The sequence below is a fragment of the Dicentrarchus labrax genome, unplaced genomic scaffold, assembly GCF_905237075.1.
Source record: "Dicentrarchus labrax unplaced genomic scaffold, dlabrax2021, whole genome shotgun sequence".
NCBI lineage: Eukaryota > Metazoa > Chordata > Actinopteri > Moronidae > Dicentrarchus > Dicentrarchus labrax.
Window position 1 is genome coordinate 21,868,680 of NW_026136707.1, and position 26,905 is coordinate 21,895,584.

The window sequence follows — 26,905 nt, forward strand, 5'->3', positions numbered from 1 at the left end:
CTATAATAAATGTTTCGCGTTTGAGCCTTTGCGCATTTGACCTCCATCATTAACACATTTGCTTTTACTGTGTAGGGTAAACAGTAATGGCTTTATGGTTTGACTGGGATGCTGTCTTCAAGAGGTGGCATGTATTTTGTATTTTGTATTTTGATGCAGTGTTTATGGAGAGTGATAAAGCAACAATTGCAAACAACTGCGTGGAGTATTACACAAGATGGGTATTCAAGACAGACAGGACCTGTCTGAGTAGATATTATACTACAGTGGTTCATTTAACAAGAATTTCAAATGACCGAAACCAAGCATTCAGTAAATTTGAGAGTTTTGAGGCCTCTTGTGGTCTGGCTTTCTGCGCAGTTGCAGTTTGCTTTGTCTGTAATCCATCTTTGCTCTGACCCAGTAGGCGACTGGAACAAAAGTAAAAAGTATTTAGTTGCTATTATTCTGAATGTGCAATGTATATGAATGTATGTCTCCAGAGATAGGGACAGGAGTGTTTGTTACAGTTAAACCTTAGAACAACAGGGGAATTTTAATAAAATAATACAGAACACTAACAGTATTAGTATAGTATCATATATTAAATATTGGGACGCTATAATTGCTAATGTCAAATGTGAACTTTTCAAACGTGAAAAACATTCAGCTTTAATTTTGACCAAAAAAAACAAAGGACCCTCATTTCCGGGATTCTTTGGTGTAACTGCGGTCACTTGACTGGAGGAGGAAGTCGTCCATGCGTAAGACCGGAGCAGTTGGACGTTAATCTGCAGTGCAGTCTGGGAGCTGTCAATCGTCTTTGTATCTCTGGCACTGGAAGCTACTGATGCGCTCATCACTGTTTATTTACACAGTGCGGGACAATACTACGAGATATAAGAATATGTAGAACATAATGACCCATTGTCTCCCTCCAAAGCCTTCTCGTCAAGGGACTGGGTTTATATGAACGGGCGACATCGGAGCCGGGCCCTGCATCTCCATCATTTAAACAACCTGCTACTAACGTTAGCTGGCGTGCTAGTCCTATTATTGACGTTGTCAGCCGTTTTTACTCGGCGAACCGGGCACATGATTGAATGACAGTTGCTGGCCTGTGTCCTATAACGGTAAGCTTTTATATCCGCCTAAGAATAAAGTAGCGTAAACATGTAATTTACGTTTAGCTGAACACACCTAACGTTAGCTAGTGACAAGGTAACGTTAGCTGTTAGCTGTAGCGTCAACTGCAACAGTTTCTCTCTCTCTCACACACACACACACACACACACACACACACACACACACACACACTATAACGCGCTTTCTACCCACAATACTGTGTGAATATTCTTTAGCTGAAGTTGCCTTTGTAGTAATTGTCGTACATTAACATACAGCAGGTATACAGCGGCTGCAGTAGTGTGGACGACAGGTGTGCGTACCTGCTCCACCGTTAGTGTGTTGTTGACACCTGACAGCAGACTCCAGTGTGTTGAGCTCAGGGAGAGCACAAGCTACTCTCTCACATACAACTTTACGTGTCCCTGAATATTCAGCCACACGACTGCCTCATTGTGTTCAGGCTCCTTCTCAAAATGGAATAACATGTCAGACCCTATTCACGTCTTTGTCTGTCTGCTGCAGACACTTCTCAAGGCAGACATGTTGACATGTCACAGCAGGAAGAGCACAGGTGTGATTAATTACATGAATTAGTAATGGCGGCAGTGTTGCCTGATGGCTCGCTGATAAGGGTTTCCTGGGATACTGAGTCATCTTTAATGTTGTTGGTTCCACCTTTCCCGCTGTGACAAACTAAAATGTCTACCATGAAAAAGCCTGCTACCAAATGTTGCTTTCCTTTTCAAAATACGTTCGATACCAATTTTATTCACATAATATTGTGATATACTACTGAAACTGTCCTATTCTAATCTTATGGCTGAGTAGGAATGGAACAATAAATAATATTACAAACACTCAATGGAATAATGGTGAATAGCCTCACATGACTTGACTTGAAAAAGCTCTCTAGCTCACCAGCCTTCAGTCCCGTACTGACTTGCTGATTTATTTTGAACAAGGGGACGAACCCATCTGTTCAGTCATTCCAAAATCCTCAGCCTGTCACCAGGGCTCGGCTTGCCCGCTGTATCCATAAAAAACAGTAAACAGGATGTGTGGGAATAGTATAGATTCCAAAATACAGAAGAGGGAGATGAGGTGCCTTTCTGAGATGCAATAAATATGCGTTTCTTAACAAACTGTTAAGGGGATCTCAGTATGTTTTCATTTTTTCTTAATATGAAGTATATTTTCATCATTATCAGGATCATGTATCACAATTATTTTGGCCAAGATAATCGTGACAGGACATTTTCATATGGTTCTGTGCCTAGGACTGAGTATCTGAAGGTCACAATAAAGGCATTTCTGGTTGGGTGTGTTAATGGGCTAGTAAGCTAGCTTACATTTAGAAACTTCATATAAAAGAGAAGTAAATGTAGCTAGGCAAACAGCACTTAGGTTTTTAATGGGAGCTTGTCAGCCTGGATGATACTGCGTAGCATGAAATTAACAACATCAAAGCATGCTGACGACAGCCCGCTTTATGGTGAGGACTCATCCGTCTCTGCCAGCTGCAGAAAGCTGTTGCCTCGGGCGCCGTTTCTTAAATAATTTTTTTCTTAATAATGGCATTGAAGGAGTGACAGCAGCAGCATATTTTATGAAAGTTGCTGACTCCTCTTCCTCACTAAACTTTGTAAAGTTTTTTTTGTTCATTCTATGATACAGCACATCTTGCTTCATTTCCAAAACACGTAAAACAAAGATAGTAACAAAGATAATGACTGTTCATGTCATTATCTTTGTCATGTGACTATGCTCCTCCTGACTTATATGACTCTGTCGACTGATTTGGCTCCAGCCCTACCCTGACAAATACTGGACCACATACTGATTGATGGACTTCAAGAATGGAAATGATGACTTAACCAAACTTTGTAATCTTCTTCTGTTCTTTTCGCTTTTGTTTTTCATTGCAGGTGTGATGTACATATGTGTGCCTGGTGTTTTACATTAGCGCGTAATAACCACCCAGGAGAATGAATGCAGAGGAAGTGGAGCTGCTCAGTGACTCCAAGTACAGGAACTATGTGGCAGCGGTGGACAAAGCCCTCAAGAACTTTGAGTACTCCAGTGAGTGGGCAGACCTCATCTCTGCGCTGGGCAAACTCAACAAGGTAAGGATCACAGACAGGCTGCAGCTTCACATACACTGCACTAGATTACAAGTTGTAGACGTATACATACAACAGACAAATACATATACAGACTGAATCCATCCAGGTGGTATCCAGCCTACTGTAATTGCATGAGTTGTAAAAGATTTCATGACTACATATGCCAAAAGGGTTAAATTACACATTAAAAAAACACACATAAAAACACTGTTGTCTGACCCACACCTACCACTCTAACATAATTTCTCAGGTTTTGCAGAACAATGCAAAATACCAAGTGGTTCCCAAGAAGCTGACGATAGGCAAACGGCTGGCCCAATGCCTCCACCCCGCCCTGCCCAGCGGGGTCCACCGCAAGGCTTTGGAGACCTATGAGATCATCTTCAAGATCATTGGTCCCAAGAGGCTGGCCAAAGACCTCTTTCTTTATAGGTAATACTGTAGCGCCAATTACAGTTGTCACTAAAATAAGGTTTTCAGCTAATATCAGATCGTGACACCACTCAAAAATCTTTTTCATCCCCGCAGCTCTGGGCTCTTCCCCTTACTCTCCAATGCCGCCATGTCTGTGAAGCCTGTGCTGCTCGGGCTCTATGAGACCTACTACTTGCCCCTGGGAAAGACTCTGAAGCCAGGCCTACAGGGGCTACTGACTGGGGTACTGCCTGGCCTGGAGGAGGGCTCTGAGTATTACGACAGGTGAGATGAGCAGGAATGGAAAGAGAAACACTTTTAATGTGCACATGAGGGCATTGGAACAGACCATTAGGAGAAAGCATTTTATTGCATAATAACGTGGAAGGGAATTGATTTCAGATTGTATGAATTATACATGAGAAATGAGTCATTGGAAGATGACTAATGTTTCAAACTCAAGACGCAGCCCAAGACTTGTGTCTCTTAGAAAAAACGTAGTTTTGCATTGTTTGATACCAGGAATTAGTGTGGATATTTGTGTTTACTATGTTTACATTTACTGTCTCAAAAAATCATATGTACAGTATTTTATTCATGTGGAATGCTTTTTTGTTTTTAATTGTCATTTGCTTCATATATGTTGACAAAAGCTAAAAAATTACTCTTCTCAATGGCACCATAATTCCTCTCACAGGCCCTAGAGGGCACATAGGACTCGTAGACTGTTAAACTTGTTTTAGCAGGAAGAGCACAGGTGTGACAGATTAAATGAACAATGGCTCCATGAGACATAGGCTGCATACGTCGCACGGAGGCCACTTGGAGTGCGGAGGGAAAGTGGGCGGGGGAGGAGCGGGGGATTTAAATGAAACGCACTTGCCCTTACTCGGCGTTATAGCGGCAATGACGTAAACTGCAATGCATTGTGGGTGATATCCACCTCGGAGTGACCATCGTTGTTCACTCGCTCCCTCAGCCCTCCGAGGGTCCATCTCACCAAGTTCACTTCAGTTTTCCAGACAATTGGAACGACACTTATGATGGCGGCGGGGATTCAACCGAGGGCAAGTGAACGAGGCCATGTTGAACGACTAATGAAACGCAGCCTGAAGTTCCGCAGTACGCAATGCCACATGTGATTAACGTTATAAGTGACACCTGTGCTGTTCCTGGTATGAAAATGCCAGCTATGAAAGGGGCCTATTTGTATTGGTCAACATGTATACGGTCATCATATTTTTCATTTAAATGTATACTGTTTATGTTACAGTTTTAGTACTTGTACGTCAGGTATGCAGTATTTTAAGCCTTTTTTGCTTCTGTCACATTGCAGAAGTTAACAGAAGGTTGCATTATTTTTACTACCTCCTATTGCCATTTCCTGTTACTGTTTCAGTAATTCAGTTTCCACACAGACGACATTTCTTTCTATCTTAAAGCTGCTCTGGGATTGTAAAAAAATCTCCTGTCTCATCAGCCTAAATCACAATAGTGTCCAATTTGTTCCAAGTGAGATTTTACAGATTTAACTTATTTGTCCATATTAAATTTAATGTTATGTATAGTTACTGGCAAGTCTTACTCAGTTAGTCAAATTAAAGCTTGACAGTGAGATCCAAATGACCTTGTAAACAGCAGAGTGAGTGCTCTGTTCAGAGGAAGCTGATGAGCATTGGATGATGAATCTCTCTCTCTCTCTCTCTCTCTCTCTCTCTCTCTCTCTCTCTCTCTCTCTCTCTCTCTCTCTCTCTCTCTGGTGCTTTCAAAATCTTCTGCTTTCTTACCAATTAGATGAGTGCCCTCTGGGCCATTAAGGGATGTTACATTACGGAAAGAAGACTCAGAAACAGCATTTATGCGTGGACCAAGGAGCAATAAAACCTGTGCAACTGACACAGCTCATTGTACTTAATAAGCATGTTGACTTTTTCCTGTCTGTATTTCTCATAGAACCAACACCCTGTTGGAGAAGGTGGCTGCAGCAGTGGAGCAGTCAGCCTTCTACAGTGCCTTGTGGGGCAGCATCCTGACCAGCCCTGCTGTGCGTCTCCCTGGGGTGACCTTTGTTCTGCTGCACCTCAATCGCAAGCTCTCCATGGAGGACCAGCTCTACGTCATGGGCAGCGACATTGAGCTCATGGTACATTACACTACACCACACCTTCCTCCAAAACAGCAGTTTAGTAAAGCTGATGTTTCAGCTATTTGGGTTGTTTAGCATCAGTTCAATGCTTTATTATATGTTAATTTCCAAATGCATGTTTGGAATAAATTAGTCAATATTCAACCTTAGGCGCTGGTGATTGCAAGATAAATGTCAGTAGTCAGACAAAATTAACCGCAGATGTTTGCGGTATTGTCTACATAGTTACCCCATAAAAGTATATGAGTATTTTATTAACACTGGCATGCTCAGCGGTTCATCTAATGTTTAATGTCAGTAACAATAAATCAAAGTCATGATTACCAAAGTCAAATAGTGTCTGACACAGGAAATGAGGAGAGTCATTGAGCCAGGTCAGATTGCATCGCAGGTTTAACTTGTATCTCTTTGTCTGTTCAAATGGGTTAACAGTGTAATTTTGTATAATGTTCTTTTTTTAAATGTACATAAGAAGTTTGAATCAAAAGTGTGTCTCTGTTCTCACCAGGTGGAGGCGGTCAGTACCTCAGTCCAGGACTCAAGTGTGTTGGTACAGAGGAGCACCCTGGACCTGATCCTCTTCTGCTTCCCCTTCCATATGAGCCAGGTAAAGTAATCAGACGTCTGGCTAAAACTACAGGCCTGTGTGTGTCTGTGTGTGTGTCTGTGTGTGTGTCTGTGTGTGTGTCTGTGTGTGTGTCTGTGTGTGTGTGTGTGTCTGTGTGTGACAGAATTATGGTATTGATGTGTGTGTTTTCCAGTTCCTATTAGACCCAAGTATTTAACTGGCTGATATTGATTTATTAAGCTATATTAGCTACTGTTGATGTTAGTATTGGCATTGTTGTTAGGTTATTTCAGATGTGGGTGTTTGTGTTTTGTTTTCTCTTTGTGCATTTGTACATGCATGTGTGTGATCATAATGAGGCCATGGTGGAAGGCTGGCTGCTTGTTAAATCTTTCACCTCAAAACATTTCTGAAGTGTCAGAAGTGGGACACAGCTCTAATCTGACATCTGCTCTGTGTGTGTGTGTATGTGTGCTTGTATGTATATGTACAGCACATATGTGTGTGAAGGGGAGAGATAAACAGTCACAAGCGTTCTGGTCTGTTCTGTTGTGCTCAGGCGACTCGACCCGACATGATCCGGATCCTGTCAGCAGCTTTGCATGTGGTTTTGAGAAGAGACATGTCCCTCAACCGCAGACTCTACGCCTGGCTGCTGGGTGCGCAATACACACACAGACACATTCAGATGTACCACAGTTCCCATTCCTCATGTCATTTCTGCTGTATTGTAGGATTTAGAGAGATACTAAGTCCAAGAATGTCTGGTAAATCTTTACAGGAATACCCAAAAGTGTTGTTGTCGTCGAGATTCGCATATTTATTAACCTGTAGTAGACACTTCTGTTCTGTGGAATATACAGTAGAAGTGTATCTACTGTGATCATTGTCTTACTTTATTTTCTCTTGTTTACAACTCACTGTGGATGAACATGCCGGTAAGTGTCTGCATGGCTAAGGATGGACACTGAATGTATCAAGCTTACACTCTTCTCCAAAGCAACTTGCAATGATAGCACACAGCATTAGATTGTCTTATTTCTGGATCATCAGAAATGATAAGGAACAAATAGTAAGTGGATTCTGTGAAAGAGTTTTCCCCAATGAATGGGATATATTATCTTATGGTGTAAGTAGAGCTCCAGCTATTTGGTTGGCTTTAAAAACCATTTGTTGTTGTTTATTGAATATTTTCAGGCCCTGCCACTCTTAATCTGGCTAGGCTTGAAATCTGCGATATGTGGGCAACAGCCGTTAGGACTTTATGAAGAAGAAAGGGGACAAAGAACAGGATTAACTGAAAGATACAGATGGTTTTCTCAATAAACATTAAATTTCCATTGGCTCCACTCTGAATACTTGCTTTTTGCCTCATGCTTGAATATGCTGGATGTACATCTGAGTGTTTGTTTGATTATAACTATATGTCTTTGTTTTTTGAAGGCTTTGACAACAACGGTGTGATAATAGGTCCCCGCAGCACTCGGCAGAGCAACCCAGAGGAGCACGCTAGCCACTACTTCAACACCTTCTCTAAAGACATGCTAGTCCAGGTGAGCTTTCAAGCTAAATAGGTCATCAATTATGTGTACAATAAGCTTCCAAAAAATCCCCAAATCATATGTCTCCTGAGATCAAACGTGCATATATTTGGGGTTGGGAGTGTGTGTTGGTTGGGGTTCGTCCTTAATTTGGCAGATCTGGCCCTCTTTTGTCTGTCACACAATTTATCCATGGCCTTTAATCCTTCTCTTCCCACATCTCCCACGTCCTCTGTGGGGTTTGCGTATATGTCCTGCTCTCTTCTCCTATTCCCAGTAGCCTGTCCTTTGAAGACAGCTCCCAGTTCTCCCAAAGACTTTTACACACACAGAGACCCCCTGGCATGTGATGAGCTCTGGTACTCCAGGGGTTGGAACAGGGGGCACACAGAGCGACCTGGAGGGGAAGTTTTGTATTTGAAAGGGTTTTAAAAATGTTTTGTTCTGTTTTTTGTTTGCTCTTCTACCATCTGCTCTGAGATAGCAATTGGAGCTCCCTCCATTGGGAGAAGGTTGGTACTACAGAGACCGTCTGTTTCTGGCTTCAGCCCATTATGTGGCAGACGAAGCGTGAAACACACACAAAAAAAGGGAAAATATGAAATTGGTTCTGCCAAATATTATAGGAAGTTAAATTTAAAATGATAAAAAAACAAATGAATGTGCTCTGCTGTGTTGCTGCTGGACTTTGCAGATATTTTTTGATCTCTACTGTAATAGAGATGTGTGTCTGTGTGTGTCTGTGTTTTTTCAGGCAATGGTAGGGATCTTGCAGGGCAAGGCCCGAGGTGGAGAAGAGGAAAGCATCCTCATGCACGACCTCAAGCCATTTCGCATCCTCATCAGTCTGCTGGACAAACCGGAGCTCGGTAACCAGTCTATCAATAATCAATAGTTTAGTTAGTGTTCTAGTGCTGGCACATAAACTAAATGTTATATATCCAATGTGTGTATCGTCCCTCGTACGCATCTCCCTCTCCAGGCCCAGCAATCCTAGAGGATGTTCTGATCGAGGTGTTTCGGACTCTACACACACAGTGTCGAACAGAGTTGGACCTCCAAAACCAGAGTCCATTCAGTAAAGACCACACACACCTCAGCAGGTCAGTCCAGTGTCTCTACTCTATACATTTACATATGTGCACATTTTAAATAAACCCCTTGATGAAAGTTTAATGGTCGCATCATGAAAAAAAAATACAAGTAAAATAGGTTAAACTGAAACTGATGTTACATCAGTCTGAATAAAAGGTAATAGAAAATAAGTACATTTGCAACATAGAAATAGGAAGATATCTCCAATTTGAAAGATAATAATACATAATTGAAACCATTTTTTAAGCACTAGCATTGTAATGGATGTTTTTTTTTTTTTACCTTTTTCCTTAGTAAACTACGAGAGAACAAGAAGACAGCAGAACTGATTAAAACAGCCAATCTCCTGTTCAACTCGTTTGAGCCGTACTACATGTGGGACTACATCGCTCGCTGGTTTGAGGAGTGCTGCAGGTTCGTGTGTTAAAATTCACTCACTACACTCCATTCACCAACTATACAGTATCAGAAGCACTACGAGTTAACCAGGAGCCGAATGTGTGCCCGGATACTTTACCCACCCCCATCACACACACACACCCCTGAACACAGTGGAGCCACATATTGAAGTGAACTGCTAACCATCACACCTCAAAATAATCTCACAAATGCTTCTGTTGCAGGAGGACAGTGAACAGCAGCATGCGTGCACCACGGCATGCTGGGAGCTTAGACACTCCAGAGCTCTCATTGGTGGAGTTCTGTCAGCTGGTTGATTTCCTGCTGGATATTGTTTCCTTGGTGAGACTCTTTCTTTGTTTCTTTGTTTGTTTGTTTCTTTCTTTGTTTCTTTCTTTCTTTCTTTCTTTCTTTCTGTCTTTCTTTTCTTTCTTTCTTTCTTTCTTTCTTTCTTTCTTTCCTTCTTTCCTTCCTTCCTCTTTCTTTCTGTCTTTCTGGTTGTCTTTTTTTGTCTGTCTGTCTTTCAATCTTTCTGTCTTTCTTTCTTTCTGTCAATCTATCTGTCTTTCAGTCTTTCTATCCATCTGTCCTTCTGTCTTTTTCTGCCTTTGCCTTTCTTTTCTATCTCCCATTTGCTTTTTCTCCCACTTCCTGTCTTTGCTTTTACTCCATTATCACTTTCTTTATTCTTTTTCCTCCACTATTCCATGCTGTTTTTTTCACTATCTATATACTTTTTGTATTTCTTCTTTGCTCAGTTTTTCATTTCTGGCCTTTCCTTCTTTGTCATTATACAGCTTTTCCCTCTCTCCTTTTATGTTTTCATTTCCCATCCTTTATAGGTTTCTGTTTTTTCTTTTGTATCTGTCTGCCACTTTCTTTCTCTTCCCTTTTTTCCACCCCCTTGTCTCCCGCCCCTGCTTGGGCTTTCATCTCATTCCGTTTCTCCCTATTGACTCACACACCTCCTTTTTAAATGCAGTATGTTCCCTACAAGCACCCTCCATGAACATTTGCAATTTGGCCTCCATGTTGTCAGATTTGTTGTCAAACTACCATTTTTGAATCCAGTCCTGGGATGTCATGGCCACCATTAGGAGGTGTGTGTGCACCTCATCTCTCTCCTGTTCCTGTGTGTGTATGTGTGCAATCTCTACACAGGTTCAAAATGCCTGTGTTTAGTTTCCCTGCCAAAAATATTGTTTGCATCCTTTTAGAAATGTGCTTGTCTATATACAGTATTTCCAATCTGTATAGTTTGGAAATCCCCCACTCCTTAATGATCCTGTTTAAATGCTTGTGTCTGTGTGTGTGAAAGAGTGAGAGAAAGAGTACCTTGTGAGCGAGAAAGGCGTGTGGGTAAGCGTGTGTGTTTCTGCAAACCAAGTGTTGTGTGGCCTGTGCTCTGCTTGCTCCTGTCTGTTCAAACTATCTGCTCTTTCTCCTTGAAGCCTACTAGAAGCATGAGGGTAATCTGCCAGGTAAAGTACTGCTCTTTCCTGCTTTTTCACCTCACCCTGCTTCACTGAGGCTATGATAACATTATTGCAATGTCCTGCCAACATCCCTCAGGCCATCCTGACCTGCTTTGAGTGATCATTTTAGAATGGCTGACTGACTGTCATACTTTAATACTAAAAATGATCCAGCAGAAGAAGTGGGATTATAACAGTCATTACATGTGGTGTAAACTTACCCCGGCTGTTTGGTGTGGATCTTGTGAAAATGAAATCTCCGCCCAGTGTGTATGTGCTTCCTGTTAAGCATGCATGCAGTTATATGCTATTGAAGTGCTCACATATTTGTAAGAAATATGACCATTTTAATTTACTTCATGGTTTAATGCTCATTTTATATTTTATTTTTGTTTCATAAAAATGTGTTTTGCTTGTTGAGTCAAAATACTTATTTCAAAATAAAAATAAAAATAACGAAGCACAAAGTGCAAAAAGGCCATACAATCAAATATAGAGAAAATAATTCTGTACATTTAGGTCTAATATATTTAATGGTAAGGTCATCATTAAATACTTGATGTGAAGTGTTCAGAGGAAAATTAGATAAAATAATGTTTTTACTTAAATGAAATAAGAAACAGCCAACACAGAAACACAAAATAGAGGATAGGAGAGATGTCTTCAGGTGAATGGTCTCACACAGTATTGATTGATCTCCAGAAGGGAAATTCAGTTGTTGCAGCAATACAAGGACAGGAATGAGTAGCGAAAAGTAAAAAAAAACAGACCGTGATTAATAGCAGCAAAGCCAGCAAGTCAGGTATGTTTTGTATGTATAAGAAGATAACTCTTGATGTTAATGTGTATAAAATTATATTTAATCTAACAAGCCTGAATTGCATTATATCAAGTTTGCCTCCTTCCAGATACCCAGTCACTGTAACTTTATGTCCTCACTTGACCTCTGTTTTTTTGTGTCCAGGAGACCTACATTGAGATCCAGACAGAGCATCTTCCTCAGCTGCTGCTGCGCATGGTGGCGGCTCTCACCAGTCACCTGCAGTCCCTCGGCCTCGGGGAGCTTACCCATTGCCTTCGTCTCTGCTCCAAGATCCTTAGCAAAGTGCAGCCACCACTGGTGTCCCCCCTGGCCTTGCCTTCGGGCCCCCGGGCTCAGGGCCTCGCCAACTCCACCGGCAACCCCTCGAACTCAGCAAGGGATAAGAGCAGAGACAAGGAGGACAAACAGGTGAGTAAAACTGTTAAAAAAAATCCATAACAGATATTAAAAGTGTTTAACATCCCCTTTTTTTCTGCCATTTTATTATGATAAAATCTGAGTATCTGTTCGCTTTAGTGGTCAGTTAAAAATGAAAGTTGTTAACAAGCACCAAAACAAAAATGATGCCCCGCTATGCCAAATGTCAGACTTTGAACAAACATCGCCAGCTGATAGTTCTGTTCTGTCTCTGATCAAGATCTTTTGATTAAAGCATAGGCCCTGTTGCTGCCCCAGTCAGAGCAAATCTCAGTTTGACCCGCTTGACCCACTTCCCCTACAAGTTACTGCCCAAAAATCCATCAGTTCAGGCTCTGATGGTGTGCCCTGGTCCCAGAACAGGGCCCCTTCAGGCTCTTTTTGGCTACTGCCAGCCTCCTGCCCTTTGCTGCAGTTGTCTGGGTGGTCCCACGACTGGCCCTGCTGTCCCACACTCCCTCGACACAAGGCATTTGAAGACTTGTTCAGAACAAATGCTTCGTCTGGCTGTCCTGGTCCTCCTGGTCCCTGTCCAGCAACCTGGTTGTTTAAGTGTTTGAGGGCTCATTGAGGCATGATTAAAAGTTCACTCAATCAGTCCTATGCCCCGAGATGGATAGGGGATAGATAGATAGAGGCATGCCCACGAGGGGCAAAAGAGAGGACAAGTAGAAAGACAGAAGATGGTTAACCAACAGCTGAGCCCAGCTCGCCTTTTCTCTCTGAGGAAGAGAGGAGTAGGCTACCCTGCCTCCTGGGTGAGCCATGTCCATCTGAGTGGAAAACATTCCACATACATCCACTGAATACTATAACATCCCCACCCCCCGCCCTTAGGGGCATATAGGGAACGTGCTATCTAACGTGCCATCTGAGTCCAGACTCCAGAATGTGCAGGCTGCCTCAATCAAATTGCACCCCAGGAAGCCCTCAGGCGTGACAAAGAATTTAAATAACTTCAGTCTGTCTGCAGCAGGATGCTAGCCTGGTGTACAGCTCAGTCTACATAAGTCCCTCGGGTCAAACCCAACAGCTGTGTGTACAGCCTCACTATATGTATGGGACACAGAACAGAGCAGTGATGAGGATAATGTGTCTGTTGAGAGACCTCCACTATTAAAACTAATAGTTAGGCATACATTTACTGAATAGATTACACATTTAAAGTTATGGTCTGGGTGCATGTGATATTGATTTAGTCACACTCTCTGTAATTTTGTATTCCAATATATGTTGTGTAATAAATAAAGTGTTTCAAGATTAAGTAATATGTGGAAAGGTTTTGACAGAATTATATACATGACAAATTAAGCTACCTAATGACATTGCACCAGAAGCTGGTTGGAAAAATCCTGTAAATCCAATATTTGTAATATTATTTGTAATAAGGTAGTTCTGCAACATTAACTATAATGGCCCTACACGGTCAGAGGCATTAAAGGGATGGATTTGTCATTATAAATGGTATGGTAAAATCTCTGGTGGCAGATTTATATTGTCTTACATTAGATACTGTCATTTTGCCCAACCCTACTATGGCCACATAGTACATATCGTGGTCACAAAAGCTCCATGTAAATACACAGAATCTGCACTGGCTGGCTGTATTTTCAGTGCACTGGTCAACAGACACCTTTTCTTTTCCTTTGTTTCCCATCACTTTTTGCTTAACTTCCTTCATCACCTATTCTTCTCTGTCCTCCTGCAAGGCTTTGCACACTACTCTGGAGTTACCTGGCAATGGAGAGGTGTTTGAGGACGGAGAAAACCCTCCGAGCAGTCGCTCCTCTGAAAGTGGCTTCACAGACTTCGTCCAGTATCAGGGAGATGGCCCCGAGGAGACAGAGCGAACCCCTCATCCCCATCCGGCGCTCAAAACAGGCCGTCGCTCTTCCGGCCCATCTCAGACCAAACCTCTGGACAAACCAGTCATGCAGTGCTGCCTGGAGCACTTCCAGCAGTTTCTCTCCCGACTCATCACCTTGTATATTACCCCTGGGCAGGTGGACAAAGCTAAGGGTGAAAGGGACGAGGTCTCGCAGTCGGGGCTCCTGGTTTCAGAGGGCTCCCGGCACAGTGATCATGTAGAGTCATGCTTAGAATCAGCGTTCATCCAGAGAGAGTGTGTTGCTGCCTTCACTGCTGCCTGCCAGCTCTTCCTGGAATGCTCCAGTTTCCCTGTTTACATCGCAGAGGGCAACCTCAAGTCCTCACCCACACAGGAAGAGCAGTTAGGTAAGTGCCACAAACACTCTGTGTCATTTAAAAAAATAAATCTGAAAACAAAGATGTTGCATTTACTGTATTGTCATGCTCAGTGGGAAGGGACAGATAAGTTAAAGTGTAAAAATGGTTTTCATTGGAATATCTACCCTCTGTTTTTATGCTCTGCAACTATACACAGCCAGGCATTATGTTTTGGGTTGTCCATCCATTTGCCCGTACCGTTCTGTTGAACGCAATATCTCTTCAGGGAATTCCTTCAAATTTGGCACAAGCATCCACTCAAGGAAGAACTGATTAGGTGGTCAAAGCTCAACTTCACTGCGACATAATGTTCTGCCAAAACACTTTTCTGGCCACGGGGAAATTGTGAAAATATTTCACATTTAGTCAGTATTTGGACACTGAATTGGTGACACTAATATTGAGTGCCCATCCTGAAACTGTTGTGATTGTTTAGATATTCTGTGCTCTGTGTGTGTGTGTGTGTGTGTGTGTGTGTGTGGGGAGTGTGTGGGTGTGTGGGTGGGTGTGGGTGTGCATTTGAACGCAAACAAGTTTCAAGAATATGACTTTGCTTCTCTCAATGAACTCACACAGTAACAGACATACAGCAGTAGTCCGTCACAAGGTCATTGCTTTTGCTGATGCTGAAAACGCACTTAATACCTTATATTAAATTCATTACATATTATATGAGTCTGGACAGACATGAATGTAAACTGCAACTTGACTGGTAGGTGGAAGCATACAGCTGCGAGGCGGTAATTCTAGTTGTTCATGGAATCAATCAGTAGATCCAGCAGCTGTAAATCAAGGACACCCAGGGCTAGGGAGAGAAACTGAGTGTTAAGATCTACAGCTTTTATATGTTCGATTTGTGCCATTTTAAACACTTGATATCCCCCTGCTTCAATACAGACAGTGAGCAGGTCCGTCTGCCAGTGTGGCTGCAGACCCTGATGGATGCCTGCTGCTTAGCCAGTGACTTCAGCCTGCAGGGTGTGGCCATCTCCCTGCTCATGGACCTCGTAGGACTCACCCAGTCGGTTGCCATGGTCACCGCGGAGAGCGTGGCATCTGGCGGCAGCTCTGAGTCCTCCCAGCCCATGAGCCCCAGTCAGGGTCGCGTAGCTGTCGTCATCAGGCCACCACTCACTCAGGGAATCCTAAAGTACATCGCCGACAAGACAGACTTCTTCAAGGTAGAGGTCTCGTTTTAGGTTACAGTGGGCTTCATGTTTTTGTTCTTCTCGACCCTGTTTAATCCTCAATCTTTTTACCAGCGTGTGGCTCTGATCCTATGGAACCAGTTGAGTGAAGGAACACCTCAACACCATCAACGCAGTGTAGAGCTTTTCTACCAGCTTCACAACCTGGTTCCTTCTTCCAGCATCTGTGAGGACGTCATCAGCCAGCAACTCATGCACAGAGACAAGGTTAGTGCAGTAGACACTTAACATCCCAGGCAACACCCACAAACACACAATATAACAGCAGGCACCTCGTCATTCAGTCTGCAGACACACAAATGTCAATGAAATCCATGCTGAAGCACCTTTTTTCTTTCAGAGAATTCGTCTGGAGGCACACGTGAAGTTCTCAGTGCTGTGGCATTTGACGCGAGATTTGAACATGACCAAGTCCTCTCCTTTTAATCGCACTTTCGACAGGTGGGTTAGCCCCATAGAAATGGTGCCTCATTTATTTAAATTATTAATTAAATTAAATTAATTATTAAAAATTATTTTCCATTAATACAGTTGTATTCTGTATCAAGTGCCTTTCCTGTGATTCACTGTCAATTAAATTTTTTCTTTGTCTCTTCACATCTTTTTACTTTGACCTTCAGATCTCTCTTCATCATGCTCGACAGTCTGAGTTATTGGGATCCGTGCACTAGTGCCGTTGGTCGGGCTTGGCTAAATCAGGTCCTTCAGAGACATGACATTGCTCGGGTTTTAGAGCCTCTCCTACTCCTTTTGCTCCACCCCAAGACCCACCGAGTATCCATTCAGAGGGTACAAGCCCAGCGCCACTGGGCGCAGGTCTTCCCTGAACCGCCTGAACATGAGCCATCAGAACCCATTTACACCAGGGACTCTGGTTTCTCAGACAGTAAGTAATGGTCGTTAATTCAGCCTTTTTAAATGATAGTGTGTCATTTTGGATCCATATTGTGTTCACATCATCAAGCAGTTGCATGTTTATGTGGAAGTTTCTTTTTTCCTCTATGTTCTCTCTTTTCTTTTCATTAGACTTCAGTCAGATCCACGGGGGCAGGATGTCACACGAGGAGCTCCGAGGCCTGGCAATGGGTGACATGGAGCCGTTCTGTCTGACTGTCAACCCCTTGAGTGACAGTCTGTCCTTACTGAGCCTGAGCAGTGAGAACTTGCAATTAGCTTGTGAATATCATCCCGCAGACCAACAGGGAGAGCCCCAGAGCTCCGAGTCCAGTGGTTCTCATTCATCTACAGTGGAAAATAACAGCTTTGAGGAACCAGAGGGTGTTGGCAGCACTGTCAATGGCTCTGAGCAACAACCTGGTTTTTTAGATGAAATGTCGGAGGACTCTATAGAGGAAGCTGTGTCCTCTGTTATTAAAGAGCTGATAGACAGGGTTTTGAGTTTAGTAGACGAGGAATCTTTTGAAGTCCCAGCTCCACCTGAAAACTGGCCCCAGACAGATACAGATAGCACCTCCTCAGACACCTCCACCGGTCTCCGTCTTGACTCTGGCCCTCCTCTCATCTCCAACCACCAGACTCTGCCCGAGATGCTGGCTGGAGGGACACTGGAGTTCCTCTCTGTCACACCGGCTGATATATCTGCAGAGGAGCAGCACAGAGAGGGCATCACCCGTCATAGTTCTTCACCTTCCATTGTCACACTGCCAGACGGCTCCGACCCAGCCACCCCAGACCACAACCTGCAGGTGGACGACCCTCAGGCCCGTAAACGAAGCCATAGCAGCACCCAGCTCAGCCTTAAAGGGAAAATCATGGAGAGGCTAGCAGACAAATCACCAGGTGCCAAGCCCAAGATCAAGAAGTCCAAGAGGAAAGAGGAGGAGAGGCTGAGAAAGATGGCGAATCAAGCTGAAAAACTGCGACCTCCCAGTATTTTCTTCGGGGACAGCCTGGACCTGGAGAACTGGTACAGCTGTGGGGAAGGTGAGGTGTCAGAGATTGAGAGTGACACTGGCTCACCCAGCGGGGGCTCCGGTGGGACTGTCGAGGGTGTCAGTGTCACAGGACGCAGATCATCCTCTGCCCCACCTCGTTTCAACATCCATCCTCTCTACCAGCATGTCCTGCTCTACCTCCAGCTGTACGACTCCTCACGAGCACTCCACGCGCTGTCAGCCATTGCAGCCATGCTGAGAGCTGCTCCTTCAGGGTTTGTAAGTGCCATCTCCACCACCAGTATCAACAACACCTACACTCCACAGCTCTCTTTGCTCCAAAACCTCCTAGCCCGTCACAGGGTCTCCGTCATGGGCAAAGACTTCTACTGCCCCATCCCCCAGGACTCCCACTCACACTCATTCCGCAGTGCTATGTACCTGGAGATCATCATCTCGCTCTGTCTCTACTTCCTAAGAAGCTATTACTCTTCCCACGTGGCAACAGGCCCTCAGGACTTGGCGGGGAACCGGGCCATGCAGCTGACCAGTGTGGAGGTCTTAACTCTCCTTTTCAGCGAGCTAGCCAAAGTCACGGGTGGCTCAGCTAAGGGCTTTGCTAGTTTCATCAGCGATGTTCTGTCCAAGTGCAAAGTTCAGAAGGTGGTTCTCCACTGCCTGCTCTCCTCCATATTTAGCGCCCAGAAGTGGCATGAGCAGCGGGTGGCAGGGGTCAACGTGGCCACAGTGGAAGAAGGTCTGTCAGAGGACAGTGTTATCAACCTGTCCGAGGACCAGATAGACAGCTGTAGCGCCGTCCAGTCTCAGCTGCTGAGACTGCTGCAGAGCCTAGTTGTACTTGAACACAGAGTGCTGGTGCCAGCTGATGAAGCAGGAGAAGGAGGACCTGTGGGAGGAGGGGCAGGTGGTGTAGGGACGGGAGGCGGCGCTGGGGCTGGGTATGAGATCCTGGGTGGGGAAGTGGAGCATGTCAACCCCCAGCAGCCAATGACATCACTGCAATACCTCCACGGACAGCCTATCACAGCGCAGGGTATGTTCCTGTGTGCGGTGATCAGAGCGCTGCATCAGCACCATACATGTAAGATGCATCCCCAGTGGATAGGACTCATCACAGCCACCCTGCCATACATGGGGAGGGTGCTGAGGAGGGTGGTTGCCTCAGTCACCCTGCAGCTGTGCAGGAACCTGGACAACCTTCTTCAGCAGTACCGCTACGAGACCGGGATAACTGACACCAGGTATTAACATCTGCATACGGCTGAGCTATACTAACATAATAACCCATTCTACATGTAGGTTTCGTGTACAGGCAATAGCAACAGTTTGGTCACCAGGTGGCACTCTTGACCATAAAATGCAATGGCTCTCTTAAACATCGTCCATTTTTCTGATATACCAGTTGTGATATAAATGCTTGACATTCTGAATTGTTTTTAATAGAAATGCATTCATTAAGAATATGTATTTATTGAACAACATATTCTCCCTCTGTCTTCTAGACCCCTGTGGATGGCTCTCTGCATCCCTCCTGACCTAATTCTGACAGTGCTGGAGGGGGTGACAGCCATCATCCATTACTGCCTTCTGGATCCCACTTCCCAGTACCACCAGGTGAGGGCGCCAGGCCCTAACGGGTTGTTGCAAATTGCTAATGTCTCAGTGAATGTTTACAATCTCTGAACAGACTTGTTTATATTTAACAATTCTGAATCCTGTGCTCATTAACTATGATTTATATTAAAATATGCTTGATATTTTCTATTTCTTTGCATAATAATATAACCGGGCTGACTGTCTTGTTTAAGATTGTATATTATTATTATAATATTATTGTATAATACTTGTGCCTCTCAGTTACAAGTGAGTGTTGACCAGAAGCACCTGGCTGAGGCTCGTTCAGGCATCCTGTCCATCTTGCACACCATCATGTCTTCTGTCACCCTGCTGTGGAGCGTCCTCCACCAAGCGGACAACTCCGACAAGCCCGCCGCTGCCTCTGCTGCTTCTACTTCCAACATCAACCTGGGCTCCACTAAGGTACACCAGGCAACATGTATTCACTTCACATGTGTCACAAGTGTTACCACACTAATATTTTTTGCTATTTCACTCGTGTTGTCTTAAACCTTACCCAAATAGAATAAATGCAAAGGTAGCTCACATGTTTATTCAAATAACCTGAAATGCAGCACTTAACAGAGGTCAGGTATAAAACAGGAAACAGAAGTCTGCAGTGCACACAGCAAAGTGAAAATCAGTCCCAGAGCAAATCTAAACATGTGGGCAGCCTGTCCTAAAATGCTGGATCCACACACTTGGATTACACTTGGTCTCAACAGTGAGAATACTTTTTTCAGCAATTATAGCTCTGTATTTTTCTTCAAGTTGTTTATTAGCCTTGTCCAGATGATATTAGTTTTTTCCGGAGCTGGGTTGTTAATGTAATTTTCACTGAAATAACACAGTGATTTATATCCTCTACAGGACATCATTTGTAATCATTTCAGGGCCTGTGTTCCTGTCGGAGGAATAATAGTGAAAATATAAAGTGTAACTGAAATTATTTAGTAAGTAATCAGCTGGTCTAGCCTAACTTCCTCGCTCGCATTTGCTCTACAGAACCTCCGGCAGCAAATCCTGGAGCTGCTGGGTCCAATCTCCATGAACCACGGTGCACACTTCATGGCTGCGATTGCCTACGTTTGGAATGAAAGGAAACAGGTCAAGACTCCAGTCAGAAATAAGGTGGGTGTTCTAAAAATCTCTCTGTTGCCCACCCTTTTGATGTTTTTATGTTGTATTGTCTTGATGCCTACATTGAAATCTATTGATATCAGGCTTAATATACTTTCTGGTCAGTGTAGTAAGCAGCTAGGTGTATTTGCTTTGCTTTTTACATGTTAAAATAAAATGTATATTAATGTAGTAAATGAACACCTGGCTGAAAAGCATGCTTTGCTGCCCTCTCTGGTTAAAAGTTTCAAGCCTGTTTCACCTCTGACTGCTGGGTGTGGTCTGAAGTGTATATCGTTACACCTTCGACCACACCCAACAGTGATGTCACTGGGTCTTGGTGTACACCTGTACTTCACTGCAGCCGGGTGAGAAGTTAAACCAGTGGAGGTCAGGTATTCAGGGGGTGTTGTTTTACTTTAAAAAGTAACTTATGTTACTGACTCTCTCTCTGGCATTGTTCTCAAGAGAAAGAGATGCCCAGACTCTAGTATGTCTCTGTTTGAGTGTACGCATTATATTTATACCACGTCTTTTAGGTGATTCCCTTGGCCAGTGAAGAGCAGCTGTTGCTGGTTGAGCTTGTTCGGTCAGTAAGCGCCATGCGCACTGAGACAGTCATGCAGACAGTCAAAGAGGTCCTGAAGCAGCCGCCTGCCATTGCAAAGGACAAGGTTTGTGTTTGTTGTTGAACTCCATTAATGTAAATAGTTTCATCCCCATCTTTCCCTCAGCAAAAGGCGATTAGACACTGAGTGGAAACAGTTTCTGCCTGTGTATAATGATGTCACAAATTAAACTGTTGATACAATAGGAGCTGGAGGAAAAAACAGACGGCAAATATTAACAATCAGCTAATAAGCCTCTGTTTACTCATGCCATATTTGTCATATCGATATTTGTTTTTCCACAAGGACTTTGACTCGTATGTCTTTTAGTTTCACCTTGTCCATAGTCATTCATTCTGTTAATATAGTTTCTTCACTGTTCCCCACAGAAGCACCTCTCTTTGGAGGTCTGCATGCTGCAGTTCTTCTATGCCTATGTCCAGAGGTGAGTCCACTGCTTCTCAACAGCAAATATGTATGCTATGTATCTATTACTATTTAATGTAAATGATGCCATTAGTGCAGAGCCTTCAAACCTCTAAAAGTGGTTAGTTTGCATTCCTGATTGTGCCTTCTTCCTGTCCTAGGATCCCTGTGTCCAGTTTAGTTGATAGCTGGCCATCTCTGCTGGCACTGCTGAAGGACTCAGTACCGTTAGGCCTGCCTGCCCCTGGACAGTTTCTTATACTCGGGTTGGTTTCTCATCCTTTTCTCCTTTTAATTGTCACACATGTCCCTATATCATCACATCTGTAAAGACTACTCCTACATCACATAATTCAACTTATTTAACTTGACTCTTTCTTTCTCTTCTGCAGAGTTCTGAATGAGTTCATTTTGAAGAATCCCAATCTAGAGAACAAGAAGGATCAAAGGGAGCTGCAGGTAATTACTGGATCCATCCTGACTCCTATTCAACTCTCAATTGCTTCCATTTTGTTTTATAATTTGATGATACTTCTTCCCTTTTATTCCAATAACATCAAGGCTTTTCTTTAGTTTCTTGTCCTACAGTCATGCAAGATTAGAGTGAACCACAGTAAAATGATCTGATTGAATGTGACTTCTTACTAAGTAACTGAATATTACTTGTGTATTCAGGATGTGACCCATAAGGTGGTGGAGGCCATCGGGACAATCGCGGGCTCATCTCTGGAGCAAACCACGTGGCTGAGGAGAAACCTGGAGGTGAAGGCCTCTCCTCAGATAGTTGTGGATGGAACCAACCTGGAATCTGATGTAGAAGGTGTGCTGCTTACAAACAAAAAGTGTAAATGGAAACTGTACCTGTATCATTGCATATTGCTGGAGTATGTAACAGCCAGTTTCAAACTAAAGTTACTAACAAACAAAAAGTTATAGCACTACATCTAAAGGGAATGTGAGATTGTTAAGCTGCACTGTGGATACTCAGGGTAGTCTGTTTTTTGGCAAGTGAAAGGTCATTTTTGTGTTTATACAAGGATGTATTATGTCAGGGATTAATGCAATCCAGCTAAATCAAGTGTAAAAAATAATCTGAATGTGAGACACTGAAAGTGAGTATGTCAAAACAGAGCACTCCAGTTCACATGCACGATGAAAAGCATGTGAAATGTGAACATATTTTGCAGTAAGTCTGCATGCTTCAGCATGGCAGTATTAATATTTTTCCGCTATGTAGCTGCTGCTAATGTTTGCAATGTGTGTTTTGTAGATTTAATGCTCACAGTGATGGAGGCCTCCAGCTTCACTCCATCAGTGTACAGCGTGCACGCCCTCACACTGTTGGCCGAGGTAAAACACTCTCTGTCTCTGTGATTCGACTCAACTGTTGTTTTTCAGGCCATCAGTCAGTGGCTCTGCCAGTTCTTCCCATTGTTCATCTTGATTATGTCTCAAGCTGCTCTCACTCACATTTACCAGCATTGTTAAGGCCCGTTGCTCTCCCGAGGCACAGCCCTACAGTACACTAACACTCCAACCTAGCTCCTTAGAGCTGATTTACGACCCCCTCCCCACCTCTACTTCAATTATTATTAGTGAACCAACAAATCAATCGGTTGGACTTAGTGTGGTGCTGTGAATGAGCTGAGCTGGACAATTGAAATCACTGGCTTCCATCTATTTTAGCTCAATGTAGAGCTAATTTAGCAGATTTTGCCAGTGCTTCACTGCTGTTTGCAACTTATAGATTCATGGGTTTATTCATGGCAATATATCAACATAATGCTGCAGTGCAGTTAGTCATACTGTTGCTTGTTGCAGTTATATCAGCCTGTATATAATCTCCCAGCCAAGGAATCAGAGTAGCTCAATATATAGAAAGGACTGCCTGCTTTCAGCTTTTATAACTCAATGTTGCCATGCCTACTGAAAGCACGTGGTGTAAGACTGACATGAATGGATGATAAATGTATTTGTCAGGTGCTGGCTCATCTGTTGGACATGGTGTTCTACAGTGACGAGAAGGAGAGGGTGATCCCACTGCTGGTTAATATCATGCACTACGTGGTGCCCTACCTCCGCAACCACAGGTGGGGATAAGCTTGTTACTACTTTGAGATTCCCTCTGAATTAAAATGTGTATACTATGAATTGTTTTACATCACAAAATAATGAAGTATGAAGATGGAACACATGAAATGTCAAGCATATAAATAAAACAGATCTTTGAATGTTAGGAAGAAAGGTGGAGTGCGTAAATAAGTCGTAGGTGACCAAATGCATATTTTATGTTTCCAATTTCTCCTGGCAGTGCTCACAACGCCCCCAGCTACCGGGCCTGCATCCAACTGTTGAGCAGCCTCAGTGGGTATCAGTACACCCGCCGTGCCTGGAAGAAGGAGGCCTTCGACCTCTTCATGGACCACACCTTCTTCCAGATGGATTCGTCCTGCGTCAGCCAGTGAGTAGGAGAGGAAACCCGACCGTGTGTGGGTGACCACTTTTGCAGCTGGTTTTAACATGTAACCCCAGTGAGGGAGAAAAAAACACATTAACTCAAGATGCACTGTTGTAGCAGTCTGCCCTTTGTTTATAGACTAAAAATAAGAACTCAAAGACAGAGATACATTTTAAAGTCAAAGTGTAAATACATTTTACCTAATCCTAAACTTTGGAAAGGCACATGTTATTGTCAGATGTTGTTAATTTGCCCCAATGTTTCTGGACTATTAGTCTAACATCAACATCATTTTCCTCATCTTTCAGCTGGAGAGCCATCATTGACCACTTGATGACTCATGACAAGACCACATTTAGAGACCTCATGAGTAAGCTTTTCTTATTTGTAAATAAGGGTAGATATTGCCACTGGGTATGGTTACAGACCATTTACCAGATCCTCTTTTTCTTTCTGACATTTGCACTGCAGTGTTTTTCCCTTGGCGTGTCTCGTTTCAGGCAGAATTAAACCTGCATTCTGAAGAGGATCTTGAGCAAACAAGCTGTACATTTCTACTCCAACTAAGTGTTTAGCCCGTGCAGCTGCAGAAATATGCTGATGTGACATAGTTAAAGTTACTTTTATTTATATAGCCCACTTTCACAAATTGGCCTGAAGGCACTTCACAACCTCTACAACATTTGGCACCCTCTATCCTTAGACCCTGGATTCGGATAAAGAAAAACTCCACCATCAAATAAAAAAATGTATAAAAATGAAAGACTGGCAGGGAGACTAATAATGACTGCGTGTGTTTCCCTTCAGCCCGGGTGGCAGTAGCCCAGAGCAGCTCTCTGAGTCTGTTCACCAACAGAGACGCTGAGCTGGAGCAAAGAGCCATGCTGCTCAAACGCCTGGCTTTCACCATCTACAGCAGTGAAGTGGACCAGTACCAGAAATACTTGCCAGACATACAAGGTAAATACACATATATACTGTACATGTACCTGGGAGGTGTTACCACATGGTTACTGAGCAGATACTAAGTTTGTTTGTGTGTTAAGAGCGTCTGGTGGAGAGCCTGCGTCTGCCTCAGGTGCCCATCCTCCATGCACAGGTCTTCCTGTTCTTCAGAGTGCTGCTGCTGCGCATGTCACCTCAACACCTCACCTCACTGTGGCCCACCATGATCACTGAGCTGGTGAGAACCAGACCACACTGACTCTTTCGCCCACTGACTGTGCCTTCTTTCCTTCAGTTGTCTAGACATGTATATTGGCACAAAAAACACACATGTTAATTCTTACACTCTACATCTGCTTCCCTACATCAGGTTCAGGTGTTTCTCCTGATGGAGCAGGAGCTAACAGCAGATGAGGACATATCAAGGTACATCATCTGTTGATATTGCAGCAGTAAGTGAACACCATAAATGACCATTTTCCTGTGAAGATGAATCCTCTCCTGTCCATCTCTAGGACATCAGGGCCATCTGTGGCTGGGTTGGAGACCACTTATTCTGGTGGGAACGGCTTCTCCACCTCCTACAACAGCCAGCGCTGGCTCAACCTCTATCTGTCTGCCTGCAAGCTCCTGGACCTGGCCTTGGCCCTGCCTCCTGAGAGCCTGCCTCAGTTCCAGATGTCAGTACAGACAAGCCTGAGTCATAATAGGCTTTGCACGTAATAGGGTTGGGTTAGGGAATCAGTAACAGACATTTGTTAAAAAGTGGAAATTCTGTATATATGCCTGTCAGTATTTAAAATGCATGAACACAGCAGGAATCATTTGCAACAAGATTTTTAAATTAGACTTTCCCAATCTCAGTACGTGGAGTGCATATGAATGGACTTATGAATAATAACTTTGGATATCACTCCTTTTTAAAGCTCTGGTAACTTGTTAAATAGATCAAAGTTGTGTTATTTCTGAATGAGTCCTGCCTCATTACAGGTACCGCTGGGCCTTCATCCCAGAGGCTTCAGACGATTCAGGACTGGAAGTGAGACGTCAAGGGACACACCAGAGAGAATTTAAACCCTACGTGGTGCGACTGGCCAAGCTGCTGAGGAAACGAGCCAAGGTATCTCATCCTCCCTCTGTCCACACAAGGTTATTAAATGATGGAGACAAATGACTGCCTCTTACAAAGAGTATCTTCAGGGAAATGCTCAATAAAGGACCCAATTTGTAGCTCATTTCATTCATTCTGCGTTTCCCTCAACCGGGATAGTAAATGTAACCCATGTTACCCATTTCCCCCTCCCGTAGAAAAACCCAGAGGAGGACTGCTCTACCCGAACCCTGTCCTGGGAGCCAGGTCACCTGATGCTGACCCTCTACGTGATCCGCAGCATGGAGCAGCTGCTGCCCTTCTTCAACCTGCTCAGCCAGGTGTTCAACAGCAAGGCCAGCAGCCGCTCAGGTCCCGCCTACAGCCACAACCCCGCAGACGCCTCCTTCCCTGGCCACAAGGAGGGCCACAAACTGGAGAGCCAGAAGGTCTTCTGGAGTCGAGCTCGACAGAACATCGAGGAGATGGTGGAGAAAGACTTTCTAGAGGGCCTTATCAAGACGTGAGAACACAGAAAGGGGAGGGTGGGGGGGTTAACACATAACTGATCAACACTAGTGAAAAACCTCAACTTGTACATTAAAGAAAAAGGGAACAAAAATGGGGGAAAAATAGTTTGTACATTTTTTTGTATTTATAATGATTATTTTAATTTTCAAAAGCTATTGTATTTAATTTTAATTATTTGTATATACGGAGCAGCTTTGATGACTGACTTTTAACATTTCCTGTTTGAACAATGTTAAGATGCTGTGCCATTCCATATCGATGTGACTTAATAAAGATTTCTAATGGGAGAGTTACCAGCACTCTGTCACTGTCATCATGACCTTTAAAATATATCCTGAGCTGGGCTTGTTAAGGGGATAATTGATGGAAATGACCAGTTCCTGTTTTGTTTGTGGGGAATTAAAGGTGTTAAATAAATAAATGGATATATAACTGTATTTAGGCAGGCAAGTATAAGTCAAATAGGCCCGTCATAGTGAGAAAAGCACAGGTTACTAATAACATTAACAATGGCTCTGTTATAGTGTCCCAGTAAGTCATGACAGTGAGCCAGCATGCACAATACCAGGTAGCAGCTAAATGGAATTCAGCCATCATTAATATGATCATTTACATGTGTTTTTCCTACAGTG

General features: G+C 43.5%; 1 protein-coding gene across 3 annotated transcripts; it reads left to right on the forward strand.

The window, feature by feature from the left end:
* The first annotated feature begins 736 nt into the window (after positions 1-736).
* On the forward strand, positions 737-26,566 carry dop1a (DOP1 leucine zipper like protein A). 3 transcript variants are annotated; one of them, XM_051406689.1, is made up of 38 exons: positions 737-1,112; positions 3,033-3,230; positions 3,481-3,662; positions 3,759-3,929; positions 5,598-5,787; positions 6,299-6,397; positions 6,918-7,017; positions 7,802-7,911; positions 8,654-8,768; positions 8,882-9,002; positions 9,289-9,408; positions 9,618-9,735; positions 10,845-10,874; positions 11,833-12,099; positions 13,818-14,343; positions 15,253-15,536; positions 15,618-15,770; positions 15,904-16,004; positions 16,184-16,449; positions 16,590-18,720; positions 18,982-19,093; positions 19,337-19,519; positions 20,102-20,227; positions 20,755-20,889; positions 21,213-21,268; positions 21,411-21,515; positions 21,642-21,708; positions 21,925-22,069; positions 22,520-22,599; positions 23,230-23,339; positions 23,561-23,710; positions 24,016-24,077; positions 24,515-24,667; positions 24,754-24,890; positions 25,023-25,078; positions 25,168-25,332; positions 25,643-25,772; positions 25,961-26,566. In XM_051406689.1, exons 2-38 carry the CDS (start codon positions 3,093-3,095, stop codon positions 26,267-26,269), a joined length of 7,503 nt encoding a protein of 2,500 aa, XP_051262649.1. In that variant the 5' UTR covers positions 737-1,112; positions 3,033-3,092; the 3' UTR covers positions 26,270-26,566. The 3 variants fall into 3 exon arrangements, with proteins under 3 accessions (XP_051262649.1, XP_051262650.1, XP_051262651.1); XM_051406690.1 differs by having other exon boundaries at positions 7,829-7,911; XM_051406691.1 differs by lacking the exon at positions 10,845-10,874.
* Positions 26,567-26,905: the final 339 nt, after the last annotated feature.

Coding starts and splice junctions, on each gene's coding strand:
- dop1a (XM_051406689.1), top strand. CDS start 3,093: ATGAATGCAGAGGAAGTGGAGCTGCTCAGTGACTCCAAGTACAGGAAC. Junction 21,516..21,641: donor GGACAGTTTCTTATACTCGG/GTTGGTTTCTCA, acceptor TCTCTTCTGCAG/AGTTCTGAATGAGTTCATTT. Junction 25,333..25,642: donor AGCCTGCCTCAGTTCCAGAT/GTCAGTACAGAC, acceptor GCCTCATTACAG/GTACCGCTGGGCCTTCATCC.